We start from the raw sequence: 18,041 nt of genomic DNA on the forward strand, positions 1-18,041 counted from the left end.
TTTTTTGTTTTCAGGCTTATGCTGGATACTGTCAGTCATGGAGGACAGTTGAGTATAGTTTAGCTGCGCTAGAGTGCAAGATGGCCTATTCAAATCTGTTTAAAATCATGCCAGTGCTTCAAAGTACATGCTCTTTGGCCTTAGAAAAAGTCCTACTCTCCAGTAAAGGTGAGAGTTAACAGTATACATGGTGATATGGGAAAAATTAAAGAAAAAAAAATCCCTTCAAGTAAAGATATTAAAATTCTCCCCAGTCCTAATATGACAGTGAACCATAGAAGACTAAATGCTAAAATGTAACACAGAAAAATATACTTTTTTGCTCTGTGTAAAAGTAATCTGTATCTCTTGAAGGTACAGTTAAAGTACCTTTGGCAATGCTGAGTAGTGTGAGGGCATACTACTCTACTAGTTTGAAAGCAAACCAGTGAGAGATTCCAAGTCAGAACTACAATCCAATGGGAAAATTAAAATAAAGGCAGAAAATACTGGCTTAAACTGACAGAGTCAGCATACAGTCTGAGGCCCTATTGGTCAGGGTGATGGTAGCAGTTCAATTAAATGGTGGCTGCAGTCCTGTTGGAATGATAGATGTGGTTCTGTTGAAGTGGTGATCCTGTAGAAGTCTTCCTCTGGTTATGGAGCTCTTGTCCTCTGGCAATTTAGTAGGTAGGGCTGCCCGTGGTGTTCAAAACCCCAGATTATATCCAGGTAGGAATGCTTGGTTCCTCCCCCTGGGCAGAGCATCTCACCATACAATGTAATTTTATGAGTCATACAGTGAGACTCAATGGCTCATTAGCAGAAGATAGCCTTCAGAGGGAGTTATCAGGGATGAGTCATGGAAGAGAACACTACCCCACCTGGTTTTAACAGCTTATGAAGGTGATGGTAGAATACATACTTCTGGTTACATCTTACATTGTAACCTAAGACAACTACTTAAGAGCCACATATTAAAGAAAATGACAAGAAGAACTTGGATGTTTGTTTTCATGGAATTTTGTTCTGCTGGAATGGCAGACCTTGAACAGGAGAGCTTTTTACTGCAATTCAATGGGGTTCATGGTATGCTCTGAAATGCCATTGCTCCAAGTAATTTTGTCAATAGAATACAGACCTGCAATGAATATGCTTTTAAATATTTGAAGGGTTATTCATTAAAATTTTGGCTTGCTTTGAGTAGACTTGGTCTGGCTCTCATAGTGTGGATTTTTTAAGTTCTAGATTCAAGCTGGCACATCATTAGATATTTCTTGTTTAGTCTTCAGAAAGTGCTCAATGGAGAATATGAATATGATAATCTGAATTGTTGTTAGATTAACATTTTACATGTTCAAATTGTTTGGCATCTGTGGTGGTTTCACCTGGCATTTATCCCAGGTACCCACCAAAGCCCCTCTATCTCCTCAGCTGGACAGGGAAGAGAAAATAGCATTTACTGATTACCACCACAGGCAAAACAGACACCACTTGGGGAAAGGAATTGAATTTATTGCCAATCAAAATCAGAGCAGAATAATAAGAAACCAAATTGGCCTTAAAAATGCCTTCCACCCCACTCTTTCCTCTTTCCTGGGCTCTACCTTCTCCCTCTCAGAGAGACAGGAAATGGGGGGTTATGGTCAGTTCATCACACATTGTTCCTGCTGTTGCATCTTCCTCAGGGAGAGGAGTCCTTCCAGGTTAGTTCCAGTAGGGAGTCACTCCCGTGAGAGACAATTCTCCATTAACTTTTCCAGTGTGAGTCCTTCCCACATGCTGCAGCTCACTAACTGCTCCAGCATGGGTCCCTTTCCATGGGCTGCAGTCCTGCAGGAACAGACTGCTCCAGCATAGGTCCCTCACAGGGTCACAATTCCTGCCAGTAAACCTACTTTAGCATGGACCCCTCTTTCCAGGGGCCCACAGATCCCTGCCAGGAGCATACCCCACCATGGGTGTCCTCCATGGACTGCAGGGGAATCCCAGCTCTGGTGCCTGGAGCACTTGCTTCCCCTTCTTCACTGGCTTGAGTATCTGTATAGTTGTTCCTCTCACATATTCTCACTCTTTTCCTCTCTGAGTGCAATTGTGCCTGTGCAGTATTACTTTTAGATAAGTTGTCACAGAGGTGTTACTAACATTGGCTTGGCCTTGGCCAGTGGAGGGGTCTGTCCTGAGCCAGCTGGCATTGGCTCTGCCAATAATGGACATTGGGAAAGCTTCTTCTGGCAGGTTCTCACAGAAGCCACATCTATAGACCCACCACTAACAAAACCTCGTCACGCTAACCCAGTATAGCATTGCCTGGATAACAAGTGTTGAAAGCTACTAGTATTTACCAGATGTCTTATTTACACAGGTTCTGCCATGATGAACTGAGTTTTCTTCTGGCCACCTTCCTGATCCCCTGGCTATTCAAACTACTTTTAGATAGCTGCAGACTCTGTTAAAACATTTGCACTGGTATTTGTGTGGAAGAGGAGAAATGCTGCTTTTTAATTATACCCTATACCTAAATGTGGTGTCACAGTCTGCCTCAAATGCACAGTTAAAAAAAAAAATATGGACTATCTGCAGTTTCTCAGCTCTATGAGTAGGCTTCCTCCACAAGTCTGCATGCTATTCAGAGCTTTTTGATATGTGAGCATCGTGCTGTATACCAAATCAAGGCCCTTTAGACTATCAGTTACTTAACTGTCTTCAGCTTCTCTCTCTTCAATTCTAAATTTGGTTTCACCTCAGCCATCAAAATAAATTTATTTTTCTGTGCTTTTTGTCAGTCTTTCAGGAATTGCTCCATGATAAAGGGCTACATCTCACAACTAACTTTATACTCCTTTTTTCATAGACAAAATACAGAATATTCTTATTATGAGACAATACTTCTTCCTGATAATATTAATGCATTTTCAGTTAGAAGAAAACTTCCATTCTTTTTTTAAGCATTGAAGACTTGCATGCCAAACTCTGTAGTACTGAGTTTTATTTATAGTCTTAAACCTTCCATCCTAGCAGTTAAAACAGTAGGAGAGTCTGTCCTTAAAAATCTGATGCATATACAGCTTGTGTCTGTACACAGATTTGTAATTAAATGAAGACCTCTGGAGAAACTGAATATAATTGACTGGAGAAAGATTCCTATAAGGAAGAGATTTTCTCTTGATATGCTATAAACCATTTTATCAGCTTTAAATTGGTACATTTGTTAGGAAAGAATCAGCTGTAAAACTGAAGCTTGGATAGCTTAAAAATGGTCATCAAACGTAGTAAAGGCAATGGTAGATGCTCTCTAATAACACTGTTAAAGGGAATGAATTATTAATATAAATTCTCACCTAAACTAATCCTGTTCTGTTTTTTCATTTCTGACTCAAGTCCTTCCTTCCTCGAGGACTAGTTGTCTATGTCTTCATTCTTAAAATGTCACAATGAGGTTTAAGACTTTCCTATTATATAAACTACATAAAAGGAATAAGTGGCTTTTCACTGTAAGATGTAAAAGTATTTAGTCTGAGTTCTTTTTGTGTTCTAAGAATGGTACTCCATGCAAAGCTTCATTTTCTTTTCCTTTTTTTTTTCTTCTGCAGGGAACAAATCTTAAGAGTAAAAGAAGATGAGAATGTTCCTTTTTTGCTAGTTGGTAATAAATCAGATTTGGAAGATAAAAGGCAAGTTTCTGTAGAGGAAGCAAAAAACAGAGCTGATCAGTGGAATGTTAATTACGTGGAAACTTCTGCAAAAACACGAGCTAATGTTGACAAGGTAATAACTGGCCTCTTAAACAATCTGTCCGTCAATTTTCACTTTATCCCTGTTTTTCATGGGTCATACTCCTTATGTTCTTAATTTTAGCAATAATTTTGTGGAATTTTAATCAAATACTTTTCTTCCTTAGCTTGTCAGGAGTGCATCACTAGGTGATTCCTTGTAGAACAGTGAAAATGTTAGGCATAACACATTTGTCCCATTCTAAACTGCAAGGAATCATTATTGTCCAAGACATGATACAAGACCCTGTAAAATTTTCTTGAGTTGACTCTTTTGGCCTAGACTTCATACTGCATTTTTTGTAACTAGAGAAGAGTTTGCTTCTGAATCATGAAGAATACTTTCTGATCTTCAGTCAGAATAAAACACCTTGTAAAGGTAATGAGGCAGGGATTTGAGCCTTCCCTACCCTCATTTAACCATCTGCCTCTTTTGTATGTTGTTTCAATAAAGAATGGATGAACCCAAAAAGCTATGAAAAGCCCAGAAGTGCCTCATTAATTTTCAGAGATAAAACCTGGTTCAGAAGCTCATAAGATAAAGAAAATATTTGTCTCCAAGAAAAGAAAATGCTGCTTAGTAGTGCTTCAGTAAAAATGCAAGGTCTTGCTATTTGAAATAACTGTCAGCCTTGTAGACTGTAAGAGTCATAGCTGTGTGGCAAAAAATATAAGTAGGTTTAGTGCAATGTGCCAACCTTTCAGAGCTGTTGGCAAAGTTGATCCCACATTGAATCGCAGGTCTGTGTTGGAAGGAACCTTAAAGATCATCTAGTTCCAAGTGCCCTGCCATGGGCAGGGATACCAACCACTCGATCAGGTTGCTCAGGGCCCCATCCAACCAGGCCTTGAACACTTCCAGAGTTAGGGCATCCATAACTTCTCTGGACAACCCTTTCCTGTGCCTCACTACCCTCACAGTCAAGAATTTTTTTTACAATTAATCATTGCAATCTCTCCCCTTTTATTTCAAATTTTTTCCCTCAAGAGTCTTGTCATAAGCTGCCCATGTAAAAAGATGCTTTCTGGCTTCTTTATAAGCCTTCTTTAAGAACTGATTGGCTGCAATGAGGTCTCCCTGGAGTATTTTCTTCTTCAGTATGAATAACCCCAACTCTTTCAGTCTGCCTTCATAGCAGAGCTGCTCCAGCCCACTGAGCATCTTTGTGGCCTCCTCTGGACCCACGCCAACAGGTCCACGTTTTTTCTTGTGCTGAGGACCCCAGACCTGGGCACAGCACTGCAGGTTGGATCTTATGAGAAGAGTAGAAGGGGAGAATCACCTACCTGGACCTGTTGGCCAATCCTGTTTTGCTGCAGTCCAGGATACCATTTGCCTTCTGGGCTGTGAGTCCACATGGCCAGATCATGGCCAGCTTTTCATCCGTGAAAGGCCCCATGTCCTTGTCTACAGGACTGCTCTCAACAAGTTCATCTCCCAGTCTATACTCCTGTCTGGGGTTGCCCTGATCCAGATGCTGCACCTTACACTTGATGAAAAATTCTCTAATGTAAATCCATATGTATGAGCTGTCAATTGCAGCATGAGATCTGTAATGCAAATTCTCTTTTGCAATAACTTAAACTCAACTGTTGGTTGAGTCCTGTCAGCTATCATACTGAAGAAACTGATTATTTAGTACTATAGTGATGTACCCTACAGAACAGCAGAGTTGTTAATCAAGTACAGCAGAACTCATCCTCGTTGAATTAAGCTCTGTTTTGTTGTTGTTGTTATAAAACCTAACACATCTTTTAGTTTTAGGGTATAATTGCAGTTAACAGTCATCTATTACAGTTGTAAAAGTCCAGCTCTTCAAATCCACTTCATCATTGTTTAGCAGCTGGGGAAAAAAAGTGCATGTAATCCATTTTTTCAATAGCTCTTGGATCAATAGCCTTTGCACATACATGATAAGCTACCAGAGCACTCCATGTTTCTTTTTGGAGCTGATGGCATAATGGATCAGTTTAGCATGTGTCATATAGATTTAAGGTTTGGCAGGCCATAAATGAGGCCTTGTTGGCACTAATGAATACTGGGTATTCTTAGTTGTTTGAAGCATATGAAGTTTTGGAGTTTGCTACACGAACTTGGGTTACTATTGTATAAGAAATGTGGCTTCTCTGAATTCCAGAATAGTGATTTTACTCTTGTGAGAAAACACAGCCAGCCTCCACTCATTTTGGCAAAGATGAGCTACTAAACATTTTCTCAGACAGCTAAATACTCTTTTACAATATTAGTACTTAAGTAAGCTGACAGTTGCATCTTGCCATTAGCACAGATTTAAATACAAGCAACTTAGCACACATTTAAAAATCTAAAGGCAATTTCATTTCTTCATGGAAATGTCTAGTTTGATTGATTTTTTTTTTTTTTGGATTTCATGTGATGAAGGTTGATAGTTTTCCTGCAATCAATATACAATTAGTGTCATAAAAACCTAGGGAGCTCTGTAGAGGAGCTTTTCAGCCGCCGCACTGTCTATGAAGGGACCCACAAGGATCATTGAGTCCAGCTCTTAGGTGAATGGCCCATATAGGGATCAAACCTATAATAATAACACCAGTAACCTTGGTGTTATTAGCATCATGCTCTGACCAACTGAGCTCATCTCAGGGCTAAAAAAAGAAGCCCAGAGCACCTGGTATTCCCAGGTAGTCTCCTATTCAAGTACTAACCAGGCCTGATCCTGCATAGCTTCCAAGATCAGATGAGATTTGGCATTCTCAAGATGCTAGGGTATCTAGAGAGAGTCTCTAGAGACTCTCTCTAGATACCCTAGAGAGATACTAGAGATACTCTCTAGATACTTCTAGAGAGAAGTTTTAGAATTGCTCAACTGATTTCCTACAGTAAATTTATAAAGATGTATACATATTATTTGCTGTAACCTTCTGTAAGTCAAGTCAAAATCTGCTGTTCAAATTAGTAAAGTAGCTTTAAGCAGTCCAATCATAAAGCTTAACTGTCTGTCAGTAGGATCTCTTACCTAAGTCAGTGGTGTATCTCCAACTTTGTCCTAAACCATTTGATGAAATTGAACTTCATGTGTACTTTAAGACTGTAATATGGCAGCTGCAGCCAAGATTACCTGATGTAAGAAATTGTTTATGTAGTTGTACAATTGAAAACTTTGCTTTAAAGGAAATGCTGGGTTTGTTGTTTTTTTTCCCCTTGTCACGTCGTGCTTACACTTGCATCATGGAACATACCGTAAGTACATTTCAGTCTATGCTACTGCTCCATTAATACGTTTCTAAAATTGGATGTTGCACTTTTTTAACCTTTGCAGCTCATCACTTAAAATACTCAAAAGATAAACTGATTTCTTAAGTTTTCTCAGTAGTATGTACACACAACATCTGAAAATCTTGGCTGGTGATGAGACCCTTGCTTCACTTCTTGTTTAAAATTGCCTGACAGGATTCATAAGCGAATATCAGAAGACAGGGGAACATTATGGTGCCGTGAAACAAGCAGAATTGCATCATTTCAACTTGGCCTTCAAAACCAGTGACAGATTTGTTGGATTAATATTTGTTTGCTCAAACTGGTTGCATGTAATTGATTCTGTTTGAAACAACTGAAGTGGAGGCCAGTGATAGCTTAAATTAACTCATTTCAGTGATTTGTTTTCACATTTTTCTTCTTATATCTTTTTCAGGTGTTTTTTGATTTAATGAGAGAAATTAGAGCCAGAAAAATGGAAGACAGCAAAGAAAAGAATGGGAAGAAGAAAAGAAAAAGCCTAGCTAAGAGGATCAGAGAAAGATGTTGCATTTTATAATCAAAAGCTTGGATTCCTTTCCTACCCTGACCATACTAATAAAAAACATAATTTATAAGCATGCCATTGAAGGCTGAAGTGACTGAAATGATCCTAACATGTTGGAAAATGTAATGTACCACTAAAAGCATGATTTGGAGCTGCACTGAAAGTCAAATTCACTGAAAACAAATTATGTGGCTTCAAGAGAAGCAAAGTTCAGTCCATTTCATAATTGCCTACCTTCTCACATTTCTTCTGAATGTAGTGTTTCATAGGTAGTCTTTTCTTTAATAGTGAAAAGAGAGATAAAGTATTACTTTGTGGTTTCTTATAAAGCATACTTTTTTATCACTGGTATTTGTCAATTCATCTAGTCTTTTGTTGCCTTGAAAATTACAATTGTGAACATGATACCTAACAAAGCATTATGCAGCTGTTTTGCCATGGAGTTATGCAACTTAGAAAAGAATAATGTATATGTGAACAGCGATGTTGAGGAAAACTATGTGTGGTTCTGCATTACCTGATTAACTTAGAAGAGCGATGTAATCTTTTACATTGAAACATTTGAATATGCCTTAATTTTAAAACCCAAACATAGCAGGTTGCTTAATCAAGGGTGTATTATCAACTCTGTTGCATGGAGACTGTCCCTGTGCATCAGTGCGAGACTGCCCTCTCTGTCGAGTGCAGTTACATGGATGATTTCACTCACTGGCTGTCTGCTAGCAGTGTCTGTTCTTTAAATGTGTGCCATACTCTGGTAATGTGAATAATACAGAGCATATTCTGTCATCTGTAGCTTGGTAGACAATATGGTATCTTAAAACTGAAAGGTCAGAATACACATAAGACTGGTGTCATAAGCCTGTGGCACATCTAAGCCTGGAATGGTTGTTTAAAATTTAACTTGCTGGTACCTTGAAACTTCCCTTTTGCACATAGAGTTTTGTCTATATGTTCCTTGGGTTTTAACTCCCTGGAATTGGGTGGAGTGGGGCTGATCTAGTAGCGCTTATGTGTTTTGAGTTAAGATGTTGTCTGGGAAATTCTGGTCAATTTCTTTTGTGTTCCTAATACTTAGCTATTGGAACATGGTGTGTTATGCTGAAGCTCTTTGCAGGTTTTGTACTGTTTAGTCTAACTTGATTTTCAAATGGGGAACAGTGTAGCTACTTTTTCTAGTTAATGTTGATATCAAACAATCAAATATGCTTTGCAATACAGAAACCTTTAACATGCACATCCAAAATCCCCAAACAAAACATACTGCCTCAGTTGCTTCAGAAAAAACAAGAATACTAGCACATGGTTGATGTGCTACATCTTAACTGAAAATATACCAGAATGTTTGAGGGTTTTGGACTCCTCTGGGATGAGACAGGCTAGATCAATTCCACAAACGGTTATACTTCTTATACATGTATAAGCCTATAACTGACAGTTTAAGGTGTGCTCAAGCAAACTAGGTAACAAATATTTAACTTTCATGCTAACAGACGTTTTAGGGACTCAAGTCTTAGGAGTTATATTTGTCATGTTCAATATTTATCAGTAGGAATTTTGTATGTGCATTTAATAGACGGCCAAGTGCAGAATAAAAGTTGCTCATGTAACTGGCAAATATAAGCCAGTCTTCATCTTACTGTGTACTCATTTGGGTCTATTTAGCCAGGGAGTCAAACCACTAACATTGTGACTTTGCTTTGGAACCTGTATACTGGGAACTGAGGTGTTATGAAGCCACTGGACATACAAAATTTGTCTTGGCTGATGCCTTATCCTGTCCTTTTATTTGCTATTTGAGCCATTGAAAGATGAATAAAGTTCCATTTTTCTAAAATACTTGTGCAGTGTTATTGATAACTGAGTTATTCATAAACATTGTTATAGCCAATGCTAATTGTCAAGCAGTTAAAACTAAGTACTCTAGAAGACTGGTTTGTGTGCATGAAGAAAATTTTATATTAAACCAGATTAGTCTTACAAAAAGCCACTTTTTAAAAGCTGAGACTATGTATGTACTACCTTTTGTCTACAGCTAATTTGCTTAGTTACTACAAGACTACCTGAAAATGGACAACAGACTGAGGTAAGCTTGTTCCAGAATTACTTTTCTATAAGAATGGAAAGGGTGATTTAAAAAACTAACAACAGCTACAACTAAAAACCCCAAACAAACCCCCAAATCTAAAAAAGGACAACCTACATAAGTTTTAATCAAAAATGCATTCCAGGTAATTTTCTTTTGGCACACTCAAGGAGAACCTAAGTGTGCTTCCTCAACCTGCAGGGAATATAGCTTGCATAATGTATTACAGGATTTGGGTGTTATCTTGAGAGAGTCATCCGAAGTGAGTGTAACATTTGCATCATGGGGGAGAGTGTTTTGTTTAGCCTACTTGAGTGTCTCAGGTTCCTAGGTCTAGCTGCTCAGAGTGCTTAGGTGCCTGAGGGCACTTTTTATCCCCTATTTCTTCAAGAAGCTGAAGACACTCTTCCTGGCAAGATCAAAGCCTTCCATGGTAGTTCACTCAAAGTTAGCCTAATGCTGGCAGTACTGTTGCTCCCTTTTGTGGAATTCAATGTATGGCAAATCTGCAGATCAGAGAGAGATGCCTTAATTTTAAAAAAGCTATAAAGTTCAGTCTTCTGTTATGTACAAAACCAATGTTGAATTTTTACGCTAACTTTATTTTATTCTATAGCTTTCCATAGCTTTAAAAACTCAGTTGACTTTCAAAAATGTTGACTAAGAAATCTGTGGTGTATTTGGTCATTTCTGTAGCCTCCTGCTGAATTTACAGTAGCTTAACAATAGTGGTGTCTAGCAGTTTTCTTTGACTGTTCCACAACAGCGTGAGGGTGTGCAGGAAGTCCTTTCCCATTCATAGAGACCTTGTTAACATCAGAGTGCAGAATGACCCTTCTGGCAATTCCAGTGGCAACCGTAATGCAATAAAATATGCTCCATATCTGAGACTTGTGCTCACTATATTCGTAGGTAGGAACCAAATCTTTTATCTATTTATATGTGAAATGAGCTTACTGAAAATCCTGGGGCCTTTTTTGGGACACCAAGGTTTGCAGTGCTTCTATGAAACTACAGAATCAGAATATTCTGAGTGGGAAAGGACCCACAATGATCATTGATTCCAACTCCTAGTCCTGCACAGGATATCCCAAGTCACATCATGTGCCTGAGAGCACTGTCCAAACACATCTTGAACTCTGTCAGGCTTGGTGCTGTGACCTCTTCCCTGGGGAGCCTGCTACAGTGCCCAACCACCTTCTCCATAAAGAGCCTTTTTCTAATATCCAACCTACACCTCCCTGACACAACTTCCTACCATTTCCTTGAGTCCTGTCACTGCTCATGAGAGAAGAAACAGTCTCTCCCCTCTGCTTTCCCTTGTGAGGATGGTGAAGAGTGCAATGAGGTCTTCCTCCAGAGGGGAGGTGTCCTCTACTCGATTATAGTTCAATGCAAAATATGGAGCAGCAGAGCAATGGCTGGTATCACATGAGTGCATACAATACATTTAGCTGTGTCAGAACTGGATGAGAAGATAAGAGTAAGCCTATGACAACTAGGAATTGAGGAAAAACTAATTGCACACCTTAATTTCTAAACTTTCTCATTGTTAGACATGTTGGCTCTTACATCCATGTGGATGCACAGTCGTGCATAAAATATTTCTTTCCAAATTCACTCCTACCAATTTTTTTCTGTAATTAATTTAAATAAATGGGTATGTTTTAAAGAACTGCATTTTAAGAAAAACTTCTTGCATATTTTTGTGATAACTTTAGCTTGTTACTAAAATTGAGTGGTAGGAAATGTACCAGTGTTGCTATTATTGGAGCATACATAGTCTTTGATCTAAATACTTTGACCAGACTGGGATATTTTGGTTGAAGTTTCAGTGTCAAAAAAATGCTGAAATGCATACCAGTTGAGCTCTGCCTAGGATTGAACATATATATGCCAAGGCTCTTCCCATTTTCAGAAGACCCTGAGTAGATCTAATCATCTGTTTAACTGGTACAATCCATTTTGGATACAATTTGGTTTGTGTGTGCACTAAGGTATTTAAGGTGTTTTCTTTTTTTCGGCTTGTCGTGGGCAACCCAAAAAATGTGTATTGTATTCCATTTTTCCTCAACATCAATCCGTGCAGTTTGTATTAATGTCCCTTAAGACCTGAGGGCCAGAAGTGGACCTGGAGGGGTAAGTTCTGGTGGGAGGGAGGTTTGGGGGATCCTTTTAAGAGACAGGGAACAGCCACATAGAGTACTCTTTCTTGTTTCTTGCTGAGGTGCCAGGGAAGTTGCCTGGCACAGGTCTCCAAAAAACTGCATTTTTTTTAATCCAAAACTGTTCTAAAGGGAATTTCACAATACACAGCTGCAGCACCGAGCTGGAGCTGCTGGGGCCAGGGCTGTGGGTTTCAGTGCCCAGTGGGTTGTTTTCTTTCCCCACAAAGGAGCAGCAGTGCCCAAACCAACTGGGTCTGGCTGGCTAAAAAGAAGCAGAGGAACTGACACCACAGGTTGAGAGCCGCCCCAGGCAGTGCCAGTCCCAGAGAACTGACACTGCAGGGGGAAGGCTGAGCCATGTAGGGCTTCTCTGCCATCTTGTCTTTGTCCCCTGGGCCATGAGGTCTTCTTTGAAAGCTGCCATATTGGGATGGGGCTTCTCCACCATCTTGTTTTCTTTGAACCTGGGGAGTCCCCAGGATTCAGTACCTTTGTACCTTGTGATTATTACTGTTATCTAGGTTGTGGCTATTTTCGTTTTTAGTAAACTGTTATTTTTTCACTTACACCTTCTCACATTCATCTCTCCTTATTGGTGAAAGGTGAGTGGTTAAAACTAAAGTAGTTTTGGTAGCTCATTTCTCAAGATCCACCTCATATTTGTCTTAAACTAAGACATGCTGTGCAGAATGTTGATTTAAAAATACGCATTGATTCACTTAATAAACTTGGTAGCAATTACATTTGTTTCTAGACAGTTCCTATTTGATTTGGCAGAAGAACAAGGAGAGAAGAGGGGAAGCTGATTTCTGCACTACCTGAAAGCAAGTGGCCATCATCCATGGGCAGCTGTGAATGCACAGGGTGGGAAAAGGGAGAAATCAGGAAGTGTCTACAACTCGATGAAAGTTCAGCGGTTCTTTGCAATGCTTTGGGAGGCAAGAAGAGGATCAGGAACTAAAACTGTGCACACCAGGGATAGGCACAAAGCACTGGCATGCTCCTAGTGCCAAAAGCAAAGTGGGACAAACAGCCAGTGAGGCCCACAAGGCTGACAGTGCCAAACCACAAACTGGATACATGCTTTCTCTTTGTTTCCTCTTCCTGGCAGCATCAGTCCTGGTTTTCAGGTATTTTCTTGCTACCTGAGTAACAAGTGAGATAGCACCTGCAGCAGTGTTGGACCTATATTTGCTCTACTCTCCTGCTGTCCTCTTCACAGACCTCACTCTCACTCCTCTCAGAAAGGGAGTAGGCAATAAATGGTTAATGACTGTGAGCCACTGATCTGGTTGATGTTGCTCCCTGTGCTTGTGCTGTGAGCACAAGAGTAAAAAGAGGTTGAAGGCAGGTAGGAAGAAGCTTTGTCCACAGACCCACTGCAGCCATGACCACAGCTGTGACAGCACCCTTACACTCTTTTTCCATGGAAAGTCTGAAGGAGGATCTGGGACCTTGAGGCAGCATAGTGTTATTCTTCTCTCTGTGCTTCTTATAGGTTGTCCATTTTCCACCCTTTCATTCTTGATTGATGCTGTGACAGCTTACTCTTTGTCAGTAACCTAGGCACAAAGGAGAGGATCTGGTAAGATTGAGCTTGTCCTTCACTGATGTCCTGGATAAGAGTGGAGTCATGATGATAATCAGCAGTTTAAATGTGATATTTTAGACACTGGATGAGGTCCTGAAAGTTGAGGTTTACCTTCAACTGAGCTCAACATCCTTGGTATGCTTCTGCTAGAGTTATTTTTGCTTTTTGCTTCTTCTATGAAGGAAAACTTATTAGATAGGGGTGGGGTTTTTTCAGTGCAACAAAGCAGACCTAGCTAAAATGCTGCCAGACTAAGATGTTAGTTATTAGTCATCTCTAAAGAATGAGCCTAAACCAATAATCCTTCTGTTTTATTAGATAACTACCAAAATGCCTACTGAAATAGATGGGGGAGGGGGGAGGAGTGTGTCAAAAAAAAGGGTTAAAAATTATGTACTGTCTCTATGGATAGCACTTTGCTATGGGTGGTTGTAACTGCTGTGTCAGAGCTGGCTTGAGCAGGTAGGTGCTACATAGTGTGTAGTTGAGGAGCATATCCTGGATCAGACTGAGGGCTTGATCTTCTAGCCTTCGTAATGTCAGAGGTGTGAGGTTTTGTTGTCCTGCAGAAACCCAGTAAAACTGGATAAACCCAGCCAAATTTAAAAAAACATGTTGTGCAAATTTGTGCAGATAGTTGCATTATCTTGAGAGGATCCACAGCTCTCTCCTCTCTCAGAAGGTACATGCCTCCTTCCCAAGAAGTGAAAGAGCCAGGGGCTAGGCTGGGAGATGGTTCTGGGCATTCAGTGCCTTCTGCTAGGGCGCAGCTGGGAAGAAATGTTATCAGGGGAAATTTCTCTGTGTGTACTGGTCTCCCATTTCTTGACATAGTGGCCTTGCGAAAGTTTCACAAAGAGGACCAGTGGACCACCACAAGCAACACACAGAAATGAAAAGACAGAAAAACTAATACACAGAGAAAAGGCCCTTCTGCTTCAGTAGACATCAGATGCAGGAGCCCAGGAGTCACAAAGGTTCAGCCAGGGGCCTACAATAGTAGAGGCAAAAAGCACTGATCAACTCACACAGGCAGGAATAGGAATGACTTGGTTCCCATTTCTCTGGGAAACACAGTCTACAAGGAATTGTTTATGGCCCAGAAGAGAGAGCTAACACTGGCATTGGTGATGGGCTCCCTCTGCTGTCTCATGCCCATGGGGAATAATGCCCTTAGAGACCCAAGCATGTGCACAGAAGACTGCTCGGGTGCCCAGTGGCAGAACTTGTTGGGGGGCCCTGGGGAGCTGCCACAGAGTTCTTTCTAAACCCTGCACAGCACCATCCCTGGTGTACTGGTTTAAAAGCAAAACCAGTGAGACTTCAAGTTAGAAATACAATTTAATAGAGAGAGAACAAACAAAAGAAAGACAAAAATAAAAATTAAAAAAAAATAAGATAAATGCAATACTTACTACAAAGGACCACTGACAGAGTCAGAATGCAAACCTGACACCCTGTTGGTCAGGGTATTGGAAGCAGCCCGAAGAAAGTCCTCTCAGAGTGACAGTTGTGGCTCCATTGAAGTAGAGATGATCCTCAAGACAGGGTTAAATCATCCTCTGAGAATTCAGTGGAAACAGGTTCCCTTGCTGTTTGGGATTGCTGGCTTTATGCCGGTGGTAAGGCTTTGGCTCCTCCCACTGAGTGAAGCATCTCACAATGGAATGAGGTAATGTTCTCTGTCATGTGAGAGGGCTTAAATGGCCCATTCACAGGTGATGTCCCTCGGAGCAAAATGGGTAGAGGAAGAGATAAGGAGGCACTGCCATATCTGGTGTTATCAGGTGTCCCATTAACAGAAGGCCCTAGAGTTACAAGAGAGAAGGAACAATATCTCCCAACTGACTTCAACAGGTGAAAGTAGAATACACATTTTTGGTTACATTTTTCAACCCAAGACATTATCTACCCCTTATTCTATTATAATCTGTATCATATATAAATCAATATACTCATATATATGTATACACACATACACAATAAAACCTTATACACAATTCTCACTTAAGATTAGGTTTCCCTGTGGCACACAACAGGTTTCTCCATCTTTCTGCATTACCCACCAAGTATAACTGGGTCCTTGAGCAAAAACAATCCCACGGATGGGTCTGCCTTTGCCTGAGGTGGGATTAATACAAACAGTCTTTCCTAACATACCCTTCATGTGAGCCACCGGGACTTTATCTCCATCCACTGTGTGCAAGGGTTCGGACTGGGCAGGTCCACCTCGGTTGATGGATCCTCGAGTGTTCACCATCCAGGTAACTTTGGCTAAGTTTACTTCTCAATTCTTGAGAAGTGCCAAGTGCCTTTAGGGTATTCTTTAGTAGTCCATTGCATCGTTCTACCTTCCTGGCAGCTGGTGCACGATAAGGAATATGGTACACCCACTTGATGCCATGTTCTCTGGCCCACGTGTTTATAAGGCCGTTCTTGAAATGGGTCCCATTGTCTGACTCGATTCTCTCAGGGGTTCTATGTCTCCACAGGACTTGCTTTGCCAGGCCCAGGATGGTGTTCCGGGCAGTAGTGTGAGGCACAGGCTAGGTTTCAAACCATCCAGTGGTGGCTTCCACCATGGTCAGCACATAGAGCTTGCCTTGGAGGGTTTGGGGAAGGGTGATGTAGTCAATTTGCCAGGCCTCTCCATACCTGTACTTCAACTATCATCCACCGTACCACAAAGGCTTCACTCACTTGGCCTGCTTGATTTTAATGCAGGTCTCACAGTTGTGGATGACCTGTGAGATGTTGTCCATAGTAAGGTCTACTCCTCGATCACGGGCCCATCGCTATGTTGCATCTCTCTCTTGATGACCAGAAGCATCATGGGCCCAACGAGCCAGGAATAATTCTCCCTTGTGTTGCCAGTCTAGATCCACCTGTGATACTTTCACCTTGGCAACTTTGTCCACCTGCTCATTGTTGCGATGCTCTTCATTAGCCCGACTCTTGGGTACGTGCGCATCCATGTGTCGAACCTTCATGGTCAGTTTCTCTACCTGGGTGGTGATGTCTGGCCGAATCTCAGCAGCCCAGATGGGCTTCCCTCTGCGCTGCCAGTTGGCCTTTTTCCAGCGATTCAGCCATCCCCACAGGGCATTAGCTACCATCCAGGAGTCAACATAGAGATAGAGTCTCGGCCACTTCTCTCATTCGGCAATATCCAAAGCCAGCTAGACAGCTTTAAGGTGGACAGCTTTTTTGCAACCTGATTTGATCCACCTTGTCCCTCGGTAGCTTGTGCAACTCATTGTGTGGGGCTCCATACTGCAGCTTTCCATTTCTGGTTAGTGCCTACAATTCAACAGGAACCATCAGTGAAGAGAGCATATTGTCTTTCAGTCTCTGGTAGTTCATTATACGGTGGTGCTTCCTCAGCACGTGTCACCTCTTCTTCTTCAGATAATTCAAAAGTCTCACCTTCAGGTCAGTTTGTTACAATTTCCAGGATCCCAGGGCGATTCGGGTTTCCCATATGGGCACGCTGTCTAATGAGGGCAATCCATTTGCTCCACGCCGTGTCGGTGGCATGATGTGTGGAAGGAACTTTTCTTTTGGACATTCACCTCAGCACTGGTAGTCGGGGTGCCAGAAGTAGCTGCATTTCAGTCCCAATCACTTCTGAGGCAGCTTGAACTCCTTCATAGGCAGCCAAGATTTCTTTCTCTGTTGGGGTGTAGTTGGCTTCAGACCCTCTGTAGCTCCGACTCCAGAATCCCAGTGGTTGACCCCGAGTCTCACCAAGCACCTTCTGCCAAAGGCTCCAGGACAGGCCATGGTTCCCGGCTGCAGAGTAGAGCACGTTCTTCACCTCTGGTCCTGTCCTGACTGGGCCAAGGCTACTGCATGAGCGATCTCCTGCTTGATCTGGGCAAAGGCTTGTTGCTGTTCAGGGCCCCAGTGGAAATCTTGTTGTGGGTAACCAGGTAGAGAGGGCTCACAATCTGACTATACTCAGGAATGTGCACTCTCCAAAAGCCTATGGCACCCAGGAAAGCTTGTGTTTCCTTCTTGTTGGTCGGTGGGGACCTGGCAGTGATCTTGTTGATTACCTCTGTTGGGATCTGGAGACGTCCATCTTCCCACTTTATTCCCAGGAACTGGATCTCTTGAGCTGGTCCCTTCACTTTGCTTAATGGCAAAACTAGCTTTCAGCAGAATCTGGATAATCTCTCCTTTCTCAAAGACTTCTCTTGCTGTGTTCCCCCATACGATGATGTCATCGATGTACTGTAGATGTTCTGGAGCCTCACCCTTCTCCAGTGCAGCCTGGATCAGTCCATGGCAGATGGTGGGACTGTGCTTCCACCCCTGGGGCAGTCAGTTCCAAGTGTACTGCACTCCCCTCCAGGTGAAGGCAAACTGGGGCCTGCACTCTGCTGCCAAAGGAATGGAGAAGAAGGCATTGGCAATATGGACGGTCGCACACCACTTTGGTGCCTTGGATTCCATCTCGTACTGAAGCCCCAACATGTCTGGCATGGCAGCGCTCAATGGTGGTGTGACTTCATTCAGACCACAGTAATCCACCGTCAGTCTCCATTTTCCACTGGACTTACGCACTGGCCATATAGGGCTGTTGAAAGGTGAATGAACCATACTGACCACCCCTTGGCTCTCCAGTTTACGAATCATCTCATGGATAGGAATCACAGA

At 41.7% G+C, this 18,041-nt stretch overlaps 1 protein-coding gene across 1 annotated transcript in view; it reads left to right on the forward strand.

The window, feature by feature from the left end:
- Positions 1-9,371, forward strand: part of RALA (RAS like proto-oncogene A) — a 31,132-nt gene extending 21,761 nt beyond the window's left edge. Inside the window, exons 4-5 of the mRNA XM_063405190.1 lie at positions 3,573-3,747; positions 7,424-9,371. Of these exons, the coding sequence (XP_063261260.1) occupies positions 3,573-3,747; positions 7,424-7,546 (298 nt within the window). The 3' untranslated portion in view covers positions 7,547-9,371. The remainder of the gene's footprint in view (positions 1-3,572; positions 3,748-7,423) is intronic.
- The last annotated feature ends 8,670 nt before the right edge of the window (positions 9,372-18,041 follow it).

Source organism: Prinia subflava, chromosome 1 (assembly GCF_021018805.1).
Source record: "Prinia subflava isolate CZ2003 ecotype Zambia chromosome 1, Cam_Psub_1.2, whole genome shotgun sequence".
NCBI classification, from domain to species: domain Eukaryota; kingdom Metazoa; phylum Chordata; class Aves; order Passeriformes; family Cisticolidae; genus Prinia; species Prinia subflava.